At 39.8% G+C, this 13910-nt stretch overlaps 1 protein-coding gene across 2 annotated transcripts; it reads left to right on the top strand.

Annotated features, from left to right (window-relative positions):
- The first annotated feature begins 236 nt into the window (after positions 1–236).
- Positions 237–13655, top strand: zc3h15 (zinc finger CCCH-type containing 15). 2 transcript variants are annotated; one of them, XM_014174651.2, is made up of 10 exons: positions 237–493; positions 816–917; positions 3976–4084; positions 4620–4779; positions 4994–5094; positions 5725–5910; positions 7987–8133; positions 8912–9004; positions 9593–9725; positions 10121–13655. In XM_014174651.2, exons 3-10 carry the CDS (start codon positions 4040–4042, stop codon positions 10285–10287), a joined length of 1032 nt encoding a protein of 343 aa, XP_014030126.1. In that variant the 5' UTR covers positions 237–493; positions 816–917; positions 3976–4039; the 3' UTR covers positions 10288–13655. The 2 variants fall into 2 exon arrangements, with proteins under 2 accessions (XP_014030126.1, XP_014030125.1); XM_014174650.2 differs by having other exon boundaries at positions 238–493; positions 4627–4779.
- The last annotated feature ends 255 nt before the right edge of the window (positions 13656–13910 follow it).

The raw sequence follows: 13910 nt of genomic DNA on the forward strand, positions 1-13910 counted from the left end.
TCATTTCAGAGGGAACGATGCTTTTCGCCTTAAAGAGTGTTGAGTTGCAGAGGCAGTTGTAGTGCAAACATCGGTTTTCTCGAACGAATGCATCAAACTGTATGTGTTAAAAACGGTTTGACATAAATGGTAGCAGAAATTGAATGTTGTTGAACTTTTTTGTTGCACACATAACCAGATGACGCTGCGTCACAAATTTACCGCGTTACGACACTATTGGTGTGATCAAGGCGTAATCGGCGTAATACGCTGCGTTTCCTTCTGCCCGCTGTGCGCATGTGCGCATGCGCTAGTATCCATCCGACAGTATCTGCTGTGGTTAACCCGATTTGCTAACAATAGCAACAACATCACGTTTAATTAATTAGCGGCGGTTGGATTCATTTCTTTAACATTTAAAAAAAACGACATGCCTCCGAAGAAATCGGTCCAGGCATCAGGGGCAGCAGGTAGTAAGAAAACACAAGAGAAGAAGAAAGAAAAGATTATCGAGGTAAAATGTCAGGATATCAGGGTTAAGCTAACGTTAGCTAGTTGTTATGCAACAACTGCTAGCTAGCTGGTTCTCTTGTATTGCAATCTGTCTAGATACCAGCTAGTTAGTTAGCTAGCTAGTTAGCTACGTGTTTATTGATGAACGTCAAAACAGCTAGCTGACTATCACTGTTATTCAGGATGCAGATCATACTTGGTTGATTGATCGCGTTATCCTGAGACATGGTTGAATCTTTTGGGAGTCATCTTGGGAGTCAATGTGTCATGTGTCAGGTAGTTAACTTAAATATGACCAGTCTGCTGATTTGTACGTTTACCAGGACAAGACATTTGGACTGAAGAACAAGAAAGGAGCAAAGCAGCAGAAGTTTATCAAAACTGTCACTCATCAAGTCAAGTATGGACAGCAGAACGCACGACAGGTGGGGAAACTAGCTAGATACTTTTACTTGGCCTAACTACAGTGGCTTGCACATGTATTCACCCCCATTGGCATTTTCCTATTTTGTTGCCTTATAACCTGGAATTAAAATAAAAATTTTGGAGGGGGTTGTATCATTTGATTTACACAACCAGCCTACCATTTTGAAGATGCAAAATATTTTTGGGTGAAACAAACAAGAAATAAGACAAAAAAACTGAACTTGAGCGTGCATAACTTTTTTTTATTTTTTTATATTTTTTTCACCTTTATTTAACCAGGTAGGCAAGTTGAGAACAAGTTCTCATTTACAATTGCGACCTGGCCAAGATAAAGCAAAGCAGTTCGACACATACAACAACACAGAGTTACACATGGAGTAAAACAAACATACAGTCAATAATACAGTAGAAAAATAAGTCTATATACAATGTGAGCAAATGAGGTGAGATAAGGGAGGTAAAGGCAAAAAAGTCCATGGTGGCAAAGTAAATACAATATAGCAAGTAAAACACTGGAATGGTAGATTTGTAGTGGAAGAAAGTGCAAAGTACAAATAGAAATAATGGGGTGAAAAGGAGCAAAATAAATAAATACAGTAGGGGAAGAGGTAGTAGTTTGGGCTAAATTTATAGATGGGCTATGTACAGGTGCAGTGATCTGTGAGCTGCTCTGACAGTTGGTGCTTAAAGCTAGTGAGGGAGATAAGTGTTTCCAGTTTCAGAGATTTTTGTAGTTCGTTCCAGTCATTGGCAGCAGAGAACTGGAAGGAGAGACGACCAAAGGAGGAGTTGGCTTTAGGGGTGACCAGAGAGATATACCTGCTGGAGCGCGTGCTACAGGTGGGTGCTGCTATGGTGACCAGAGAGATATACCTGCTGGAGCACGTGCTACAGGTGGGTGCTGCTATGGTGACCAGTGAGCTGAGATAAGGGGGGACTTTACCTAGCAGGGTCTTGTAGATGACCTGGAGCCAGTGGGTTTGGCAACGAGTATGAAGCGAGGGCCAGCCAACGAGAGCGTACAGGTCGCAGTGGTGGGTAGTATATGGTGACAAAATGGATGGCACTGTGATAGACTGCATCCAGTTTACTGAGTAGGGTATTGGAGGCTATTTTGTAAATGACATCGCCGAAGTCGAGGATCGGTATGATGGTCAGTTTACGAGGGTATGTTTGGCAGCATGAGTGAAGGATGCTTTGTTGCGAAATAGGAAGCTGATTCTAGATTTAACTTTGGATTGGAGATGCTTAATATGAGTCTGTAAGGAGAGTTTACAGTCTAACCAGACACCTAGGTATTTGTAGTTGTCCACATATTCATTTTACATTTACATTTTAGTCATTTAGCAGACGCTCTTATCCAGAGCGACTTACAGTAGTGAATGCATACATTTCATACTTTTTTTTTCTTTCGTACTGGTCCCCCTAAGTCAGAGTAGTGATGCTGGATGGGCAGGCAGTGATCGGTTGAAGAGCATGCATTTAGTTTTACTTGTATTTAAGTGCAGTTGGAGGCCACGGAAGGAGAGTTGTATGGCATTGAAGCTCGTATAACTATTCACCCCCCCAAAGTCAATACCTTGTTAGAGCCACCTTTTGCAGCAATTACAGTTTCAAGTCTCTTGGGGTATGTCTCTATAAGCTTGACACATCATTCTTCAAGGCAAAACTGCTCCAGCTGCTTCAAGTTGGATGGGTTCCACTGGTGTACAGCAATCTTTAAGTCATACCACAGATTCTCAATCGGATTGAGGTCTGGGCTTTGACTAGGCCATTCCAAGACATTTAAATGTTTCCCCTTAAACCACTTGAGTGTTGCCCATAGCAGTCATTGTCCTGCTGGATCATTGGGTCATTTTCCTGCTGGAAGGTGAACCTCTCTCCCAGTCTCAAATCTCTGGAAGACTGAAACATGTTTCCTTCAAGAATTTCCCTGTATTTAGCACCATCATTCCTTCAATTCTGACCAGTTTCCCAGTCCCTGCCGATGAAAAACATTCCCACAGCATGATGCTGCCACCACCATGGTTCACTGTGGGGATGGTGTTCTCGGTGTGATGAGAGGTATTAGGTTTGCACCAGACATAGTGTTTTCCTTGATGGCCAAAAAGCTCAATTTTAGTAACATCTGACCAGAGTACCTTTTTCCATATGTTTGGGGAGTCTCCCACATGCCTTTTGGCGAACACCAAACATGTTTGATAATTTTTTTCTTTAAATATGGACTTTTTCCTGCCACTCCTCCATAAAGCCCAGCTCTGTGGAGAGTACAGCTTAAAGTGGTCCTATGGACAGATACTCCAATCTCCACTGTGGAGCTTTGCAGCTCCTTCAGGGCTATCTTTGGTCTCTTTGTTGCCTCTCTGATTAATGCCCTCCTTGCCTGGTCTGTGAGTTTTGGTGGGCGGCCCTCTCTTGGCAGGTTTGTTGTGGTGCCATATTCTTTCCATTTTTTAATAATGGATTTAATGTTGCTCCGTGGGATGTTCAAAGTTTCAGGTATTTTTTTATAACCCAACCCTGATCTGTACTTCTCCACAACTTTGTCCCTGACCTGTTGTGCTTGCTTGGTGGTGTTGCAGACTCTGGGGCCTTTCAGAACAGGTGTATATATACAGAGATCATGTGACAGATCATGTGACACTTAGATTGCACACAGGTGGACTTTATTTTACTAATTCTGTGACTTCTGAAGGTAATTGGTTGCACCAGATCTTATTTAGGGGCTTCATAGCAAAGGGGGTGAATACATATGCACACACCACTTTTTTGTTATTATTTTTTATTTTTCGAAACAAGTTATTTTCTTAATTTCACTTTACCAATTTGGACTATTTTGTGTATGTCCATTACATGAAATCCAAATAAAAATCAATTTAAATTACAGGTTGTAATGCAACAAAATAGGGGGGAAAAAAAACACTAAGGGGGGATGAATACTTTTGCAAGGCATTGTAGCTCCTGCCCCCGATATTACTTTTGGTGTGACTGGATCTTTGTGTCCCAACCCATCCGGTCTAATGCACTTCAATGTGTGTCTGTGCGTGATGTTATCAGGTTGCAGCTGCTGAAGGCGATAAGAATAAGAAGATCGACAAGAAGAAGGAGATGGAAGAGTTGAATGAGCTTTTCAAGCCTGTTGTGGCTGCACAGAAAGTCGCCAAAGGTACTGGGACTATTTATGATGGAGTGATTAGAATTCTTGGCAGTGTTGTAAAAAAAAAAAGTCAAATAGGCCTACATTATTTTCAAATTGACCCTCACACCCCTCCATACCTTAGTTGTAAAACGACATAACTGCCTCTCATTCTCTTAAAGTCAATGGTACGTCATTGAAGTTAGAGGGAAAGGGGGGGATACCTAGTCAGTTGTCCAACTGAATGTATTCAACTGAAAATGTGTCTTTATTTAACCCAACCCCTCTGAATCAGAGAGGTGCGGGGGGGGGGGCTGCCATAATCAACATTGGCGCCCTGTGGAACAGTGAGTTAACTGCCTTGCTCAGGAGCAGAACAACATAAGTTTTACCTTGTCAGCTCGGGGGATTCGATCCAGCAACCTTCCGGTTACTGGCCCAACGCTCTAACCACTAGGCTACCTGAGGGTCCATGAGAAAGGCAACAGTATATTAACCTCATGTATTATTATTATTATTATTATTATTATTATTCATTTTCTCTCCCCATGTCTCCTAATTCTTGTTGTCAGGTGTGGATCCCAAATCTGTGCTTTGTGCCTTCTTCAAGCAAGACCAGTGCACTAAGGGAGATAAGTGTAAGTTCTCCCATGACCTGACTCTTGAGAGGAAGTGTGAAAAGCGCAGTCTGTATGTCGATGGCAGAGACGAAGACCTGGAAAAGGGTAAGCGTGTTTTCTCTATGATTACAATTATAGGCTTGTTGACGCCATTTTGTAGCTTAACCTTGTTTTCGTAGTAAATGATGTTATAACTATGCATATGTCATCAGGTTTGTGCCTGACATGCTGCCCACCACAGTTTCAGGGATGAACTTATCTGCACTTTGATGATTGTTCGTTGTGATGCGAAATGTTATGTATTTTCAATCTGTTATAGACACCATGGACAACTGGGATGAGAAGAAGCTTGAGGAGGTCGTCAATAAGAAACATGGAGAGGCAGAGATGAAGAAAGCCAAAAGTCAACAAACTCAGATTGTACGTATCAATAAACAAATTACTGGAAGGCTAAATATTATTACAATGCTTGTTGTTACATGCTTGTTGTTACGTGCTTGTTGTTACGTGCTTGTTGTTACGTGCTTGTTGTTACGTGCTTGTTGTTACGTGCTTGTTGTTACGTGCTTGTTGTTACGTGCTTGTTGTTACGTGCTTGTTGTTACATACTTGTTGTTACATGCTTGTTGTTACATGCTTGTTGTTACATGCTTGTTGTTACATGCTTGTTGTTACGTGCTTGTTGTTACATGCTTGTTGTTACATGCTTGTTGTTACATGCTAGTTGTTACGTGCTTGTTCTTACGTGCTTGTTGTTACGTGCTTGTTGTTACGTGCTTGTTGTTACATGCTAGTTGTTACATGCTAGTTGTTACATGCTAGTTGTTACATGCTAGTTGTTACATGCTAGTTGTTACATGCTTGTTGTTACATACTTGTTGTTACATGCTTGTTAGTCCATAGAATGACCTATAGGATCTCTGTTAACCTACATATTGTTACATGTTACCTATTACAATGCTTGTTACATATTGTAACTAACAGTGTTTGTTATTGTTCCATTGCTTTGCTCTTCTACAAGGCGGACTGAAGTGATGTTTTCTCCCATAGGTTTGTAAGTACTTCCTGGATGCCATAGAGAACAACAAGTATGGTTGGTTCTGGGTCTGTCCCGGGGGAGGAGACAACTGTATGTACCGCCATGCTCTTCCTGCCGGGTTCATCCTCAGGAAGGACAAGACGAAAGAAGAGAATCTGGAGGAAGAGATCTCATTGGAGGAGCTGATCGAGAATGAGGTCAGTTGATTCATTCCCATAGAAACATAATCTATGTCATTCTATGTCTATGATCATTCCTAATGTACTAGAGTTGTGAAACATAATCTATGTCATTCTATGTCTAGGATCATTCCTAATGTACTAGAGTTGTGAAACATAATCTATGTCATTCTATGTCTATGATCATTCCTAATGTACTAGAGTTGTGAAACATAATCTATGTCATTCTATGTCTAGGATCTTTCCTAATGTACTAGAGTTGTGAAACATAATCTATGTCTAGGATCATTCCTAATGTACTAGAGTTGTGAAACATAATCTATGTCATTCTATGTCTAGGATCATTCCTAATGTACTAGAGTTGTGAAACATAATCTATGTCATTCTATGTCTAGGATCATTCCTAATGTACTAGAGTTGTGAAACATAATCTATGTCATTCTATGTCTAGGATCATTCCTAATGTACTAGAGTTGTGAAACATAATCTATGTCATTCTATGTCTAGGATCATTCCTAATGTACTAGAGTTGTGAAACATAATCTATGTCATTCTATGTCTAGGATCATTCCTAATGTACTAGAGTTGTGAAACATAATCTATGTCATTCTATGTCTAGGATCTTTCCTAATGTACTAGAGTTGTGAAACATAATCTATGTCATTCTATGTCTATGATCATTCCTAATGTACTAGAGTTGTGAAACATAATCTATGTCATTCTATGTCTAGGATCATTCCTAATGTACTAGAGTTGTGAAACATAATCTATGTCATTCTATGTCTAGGATCATTCCTAATGTACTAGAGTTGTGAAACATAATCTATGTCATTCTATGTCTAGGATCATTCCTAATGTACTAGAGTTGTGAAACATAATCTATGTCATTCTATGTCTAGGATCATTCCTAATGTACTAGAGTTGTGAAACATAATCTATGTCATTCTATGTCTAGGATCTTTCCTAATGTACTAGAGTTGTGAAACATAATCTATGTCATTCTATGTCTATGATCATTCCTAATGTACTAGAGTTGTGAAACATAATCTATGTCATTCTATGTCTAGGATCATTCCTAATGTACTAGAGTTGTGAAACATAATCTATGTCATTCTATGTCTAGGATCTTTCCTAATGTACTAGAGTTGTGAAACATAATCTATGTCATTCTATGTCTATGATCATTCCTAATGTACTAGAGTTGTGAAACATAATCTATGTCATTCTATGTCTATGATCATTCCTAATGTACTAGAGTTGTGAAACATAATCTATGTCTATGATCATTCCTAATGTACTAGAGTTGTGAAACATAATCTATGTCATTCTATGTCTAGGATCATTCCTAATGTACTAGAGTTGTGAAACATAATCTATGTCATTCTATGTCTAGGATCTTTCCTAATGTACTAGAGTTGTGAAACATAATCTATGTCATTCTATGTCTATGATCATTCCTAATGTACTAGAGTTGTGAAACATAATCTATGTCATTCTATGTCTAGGATCATTCCTAATGTACTAGAGTTGTGAAACATAATCTATGTCATTCTATGTCTAGGATCATTCCTAATGTACTAGAGTTGTGAAACATAATCTATGTCATTCTATGTCTAGGATCTTTCCTAATGTACTAGAGTTGTGAAACATAATCTATGTCATTCTATGTCTAGGATCTTTCCTAATGTACTAGAGTTGTGAAACATAATCTATGTCATTCTATGTCTAGGATCATTCCTAATGTACTAGAGTTGTGAAACATAATCTATGTCATTCTATGTCTAGGATCATTCCTAATGTACTAGAGTTGTGAAACATAATCTATGTCATTCTATGTCTATGATCATTCCTAATGTACTAGAGTTGTGAAACATAATCTATGTCATTCTATGTCTAGGATCTTTCCTAATGTACTAGAGTTGTGAAGTAAATGTTGGTAAAACACTTTATGACCATTTTCATGAATAAAGCCTTCTAACCTCTTAGAAATGTTTACAAAAAAAATGTCATTATGTATTTATTCATAGTTTCTAAATGTCTGTGACAAAAAAAAAACAACACTTAATAACATTGTTAAATCATCTATATTTGCAGCGATCAGCCCTGGGTCCAAACGTCACCCGGATCAGTCTGGAAACGTTCCTGTCCTGGAAGAAGAGGAAGAGACAGGAGAGGATCGCTAAGGATGAGCAGGACATGGAGAGGAAGAGGGCTGATTTCTCAGCAGGCAGATCACTGGGGGTGAGTTGCTACTGGGTTTATTGTTATTTGAGACAGGAGCAATAATAAAGTCTGGTACAGAAGCCTTGAGTATATCTAGCAGACTTTATTGGTTTCTGGGTCTCTCTCTTTTGTTTTGTTTAGCTCATGTTGATTCAGGTATTTGTAATGTACTGGTAAATAGAGTATTTACATGCCGTCTGTATGGCCTGGGAGGAAGGACAATATTTCAATATACACTGAAGCACATGAGCCACCTCCTTCTCCTACCACAGGGTGGTGACAAAACCCCTCGAATGAGATGTCCCGCCCTGAACATTGTCCTATACACTGAGTGTACAAAACATTAAGAACACCTGCTCCTTCCATGACATTGACTGAGCAGGTGAAAGCTATGATCCCTTATGGATGTCACCTGTTAAATCCACTTCATATCAGTGTAGATGAAGGGGAGGAGCCTTGAGACAATTGAGACATGGATTGTGTACGTGTGCCATTCAGAGGGTGAAGAGGGTGAAGACAAAATACTTAAGTGCCTTTGAACGGGGTATGGTAGTAGGTGCCAGGCGCACTGGCTTTTAACGCTCCACAAGCCAAATTGACACAACTGTAGGAAGCATTGGAGTCAACATGGGACAGCATCCCTGTGGAACGCTTTCGACACCTTGTAGAGTTCATGCCCCAACGAATTGAGGCTGTTCTGAGGGCAAAAGGGGGTGTAACTCAATCTTAGGAAGGTGTTCCTAATGTTTTGTCCAGTCAGTGTATTATGGTGTGAAAATGTCTCTCTCTCTTCCAGGTGAGTGGTCGTGAAGTGTTTGAGTTCCGCCCCGACCTGGTTGATGACGATGATGAAGAGGCAGATGATACCAAGGGCGATGATGGTGATGAGGTAAATTTACTGTTAGATGGGATGACAGATTAAATTAAATACCAAAGTTATAATATAATGAAGTGTAATGTTACTTTGAAAATAGAGATGTTTATATGTAGTTCTACAACTCTTACGACTCCTTGTTTTTGTTTTCTGTATTGTCCTGAATGGTCATTTGGTTTTAATAGGTAGATTAGTATCATATATATATATATGATACTAATCTACCTATGTATGTATATATATACGTGTGTGTGTGTATATATATACACACACACACACGTGTATATATACATACATACATACATACATACATACATACATACATACATACATACATACAAACACACATATATATATGTGTATGTATGTATATATATATATATGTGTGTGTGTGTGTGTGTATATATACACACACACACGTATATATGTATGTATATATATATGTGTGTGTGTGTGTGTGTGTGTGTGTGTGTGTGTGTGTGTGTATATATATATATATACACACACACACACGTGTATATATATACATACATACATACATACATACATACATACATACACACATACACATATATAATGTTCAAATCTATGCTTCTCTGACAGGTAGTGGATACTGAAGACTTCCTGGACATTGATGTGGCCAGGTTTATTCCTAAAGAGGTGGATAACACTGGGATCACAGTGGCGTCAGCAGATCGGTTCCCTGCCAGACCTCGACCCACTAAGGACACAGATGGTGAGCAATGCCTGGCTAGTCTGTTTCTACAGGATGTCTGTCCGTCCAACAGTTTGAAAACCTTCTGTTGCTTTTCTACAAGATGTCTGTCCGTCTAAAAGTTTCCATCAGAGAAACTGTACTACTCATTTCCTGTTGTGATCATTTTATCTGACCAGGCATAGTCAGGTTGGGCGGAGCGGGAGTTCTGCTGGTTTCAATTATCACTTCATCCACTGATATTGTTGGCACATGGCCTGGTGTCTGTTCAGGAGAGTGCAACGTTACAGAACTTTCAGATAGAAATGTATAGTATAGATCATGTTTAAATAGGGGACTGTCAACAAAAAATAATTGTTTTTTGACGGTTTCAAATCGCTGAATAAATCCCTCTGCTGCTCTTCTCCTCCATACAGACAAACTGAGTGAGGCTTGTGGTGGAGAGGTGGAGGAGAACGGAGTGAACGGAGAGGGGGACACGGAGGAGGACACGGAGGATGTCCCTGTAGACGAGAACCTGTTCAATGGAGAAGATCTGGACGAGGTAGAGGAGGAGCTCGACACGCTGGATCTGGACCAATAAGACAAGGGCTGAATTTAACTGAATCGGCTCGTTTGAATTGAATCAAATAGAAATCTGCTCGTTTGAATTGAATCAAATAGAAATCTGCTCGTTTGAATTGAATCAAATAGAAATCTGCTCGTTTGAATTGAATCAAATAGAAATCGGCTCATTTGAATTTGAGAATCAACTTATTTGTATTGAATTGTCTCTTTTTTTGAGTTTGGGCGGCTCATTCCATGGACAACGGTACAAAAGGCTTAAAAGTGAATGATGATGTTCCACAATAACAATAACGACCTCACCGTGGGAATCTCACAGCCCTCTTTGTTCCTCAGCCTGCCATCCATAAGACAAAGATCCTTTCTCCAGCAGAGCTATCAGAGGAGTAAATGTTGGCAACTCTACAAACTCTGTTATCCTCCTTTTACAAATGAATGTTTTTTTTTTTGTTTTTTTTTCTTAAATGCGTCTGACTGTCTGCCACTCAGAAATCCCAGTTAATAACAGGAGATTCTTATTTTTATGTGCTGATCTGCCATGTCTATTCCTTCATACGACTTTAATTTAAACCTGATCAGAAGTCAGTGGGAATGTTTTCTAAATGAAATATTTATTGGGTTGGTTATATTGATTTGAGTATTTTTATTCATGTAAATGCAAGGTATTTTACTCCTTGTGATTTTGATTCGGTGTTAATAAGTTGTAATCATGGCCTAAATAGTTGACTGAGTGTTTTATAAATACTGGCTTTTCTGACGGCTTCATTTAAATGTATACGGTAACACTATTTATCTGGAATTATTCGGTTAATACTGAACTTCCTCCCCTTTTAAATGTGTCTTTGTGTCATTCATGCTTAATTAGAAAATACAAAGTAAGGTTACAGAGATATCATTGGGACTTCACATATTAATTATGTTTAAATGAATTTGCATGCCTGTATCAGGATAGGAATGTATAGGACGTTTGTGTGTGTGTGTGTGTATATATATATATATATGGTGAATGAATATGTAGAGGATTCTAGAAGACGTAGTGAAAGACAGACAGGGGAATGGGTAAAACGGGTTCTAGAAGACGTAGTGAAAGACAACAGGGGAATGGGTAAAACGGGTTCTAGAAGACGTAGTGAAAGACAACAGGGGAATGGGTAAAACGGGTTCTAGAAGACATAGTGAAAGGGCCTGGCATCATTACCCCTGGCATCTATACTATAGTAGGGCTTGGCATCATTACCCCTGGCATCTATACTATAGTAGGGCCTGGCATCATTACCCCTGGCATCTATACTATAGTAGGGCTTGGCATCATTACCCCTGGCATCTATACTATAGTAGGGCTTGGCATCATTACCCCTGGCATCTATACTATAGTAGGGCTTGGCATCATTACCCCTGGCATCTATACTATAGTAGGGCCTGGCATCATTACCCCTGGCATCTATACTATAGTAGGGCTTGGCATCATTACCCCTGGCATCTATACTATAGTAGGGCTTGGCATCATTACCCCTGGCATCTATACTATAGTAGGGCCTGGCATCATTACCCCTGGCATCATTACCCCTGGCATCTATACTATAGTAGGGCCTGGCATCATTACCCCTGGCATCTATACTATAGTAGGGCCTGGCATCATTACCCCTGGCATCTATACTATAGTAGGGCTTGGCATCATTACCCCTGGCATCTATACTATAGTAGGGCCTGGCATCATTACCCCTGGCATCTATACTATAGTAGGGCTTGGCATCATTACCCCTGGCATCTATACTATAGTAGGGCTTGGCATCATTACCCCTGGCATCTATACTATAGTAGGGCTTGGCATCATTACCCCTGGCATCTATACTATAGTAGGGCCTGGCATCATTACCCCTGGCATCTATACTATAGTAGGGCTTGGCATCATTACCCCTGGCATCTATACTATAGTAGGGCTTGGCATCATTACCCCTGGCATTTATCCTATCATCCTGTGATAATGCCCTTTGAAATTGGCGGTTCACTAGTCTTTTGTCATTAGGAAATGTACCCATGCAGTCAGTCAAAGTCCAGCACAATCATTGGCCAGTGCCCCAAACGGCACCCCATTCCTTTTATAGTGTACTACTTTTGACCAGAGCCCTATTTCTAACCAGGGCCCATAGGCCTCTGGTCTAAAGTAGTGCAATATATAGGGAATAGGGTGCCATATGAGACGCAACCATCGAATGGATTCATGCTGAGTCACATGGTCAGATAAACCCCACAGCCTCATGCATGACTGGCCTGGGCCACAATACAAAAGACAGATTGTCTTTTCAATGACAAGGAAAAGCCCACACTCATTTTAATCTGTAAATACTGTCATCGTTGGCGGGGCTGAGGCTCAGTCAGACGTGCTGCCTGCAACAATATTTTCAGGAAATAATAAACCTTTCTAAATTTTTAATAACTTTTAACTCATTTAGCATTTGTAGTCTTTTTTTTTTTACATTGCCTGTATGTAATAACTTCATGACAAACTACATGCCGCACATTAAACCACAGAGACTTAAACCTATATTATCTAGAGGAAAAGTTCCGACCAAATTCTCAAAATCTAATTTCTGCTATTCATCAATAACTTTGTGTCCTTTATGTTATCATTATCTCATATAGTTTGTATGTAAACAGTTAAAAATGTCTGTTAAATGTTTTCTTAAAGACAGTACTGTAATTCAATCATCTATAAAAGCAGAGGGCAGTGTCTGCCAAACACAACATATAAAATCAGTCAACATTCCTTTATACCTCCCCCCTGTCTTTCCTGACCCTTACATCTCTCCATCCCATCCCTCCTTTACTCACTCCATCTTCTTACACAGGATTTGACATTCCCAGGGGCTTTTTGCCACACATTCCTGTGAGTTTACTTCATCGTAAACTGCCTCTGAGACTATTCTACCTCCCAAATAGCACACTATTCCCTATATAAGTGCACTACTTTTGACCCAGGACCCATAGTGCACTACTTTTAACCAGAGCCCTATGTTGGGAATATGATGCCATAGGGCACCGGTCAAAAGTAGTGGATGCAAGGGTGCTATTTGGGACGCAGTCTGTATGAGGCTGGATCAGACCAAATACGACCAAAATATCCCCAGCACTCATTAGTCATCTAGGATTTAAACAAGCTTTACCCAAATGACTCACAGCTATTACACAACAGGCTCTAACTAACTGCCATTGTGCTCACTGTGTCCAAAAATACTCTGGAGTGCTATTTGAGTGGAAAATGTATGTACTTTGTACAACTGAGATTGTATTTAATTTCTCTTGTCTCATTCGAGAATAAGGTAGGCTAACAAAATCATGACTTTGAAATGCCAAACTTGTACTAAAATAAATGAGGAATAACAAATACATGATTCTCCAGTAATTTGCTAATCATTAAGATTAAGAATTTCATTCATTCATTGTAAATCAGAGGTTCGTTCGACACTCATTCTCGTTGCTTCCATCACTTCTGGAGTGGATTGGATAAATGTTTTTCATGACAGTGTTTATCTGGCCCGGTTTACCCCGAGGGAGGAGTTTACACCAGGTGAAAAGTGAATGTGTTCGTTGTAAACCGGGCTGCCTCGAGGTTCCCCGCTTCAACTCGGCTAAAAACAAAAG

The sequence above is a fragment of the Salmo salar genome, chromosome ssa25 (genome assembly GCF_905237065.1).
Source record: "Salmo salar chromosome ssa25, Ssal_v3.1, whole genome shotgun sequence".
Lineage (NCBI taxonomy): Eukaryota > Metazoa > Chordata > Actinopteri > Salmoniformes > Salmonidae > Salmo > Salmo salar.

Excerpts from the sequence above, each read along its gene's own strand:
- zc3h15 (XM_014174650.2), top strand. The coding sequence starts at position 410 with ATGCCTCCGAAGAAATCGGTCCAGGCATCAGGGGCAGCAGGTAGTAAG. Across the intron at positions 8,134-8,911 it reads CAGCAGGCAGATCACTGGGG|GTGAGTGGTCGTGAAGTGTT; the intron begins GTGAGTTGCTAC and ends TCTCTCTTCCAG. Across the intron at positions 9,005-9,592 it reads AGGGCGATGATGGTGATGAG|GTAGTGGATACTGAAGACTT; the intron begins GTAAATTTACTG and ends CTTCTCTGACAG.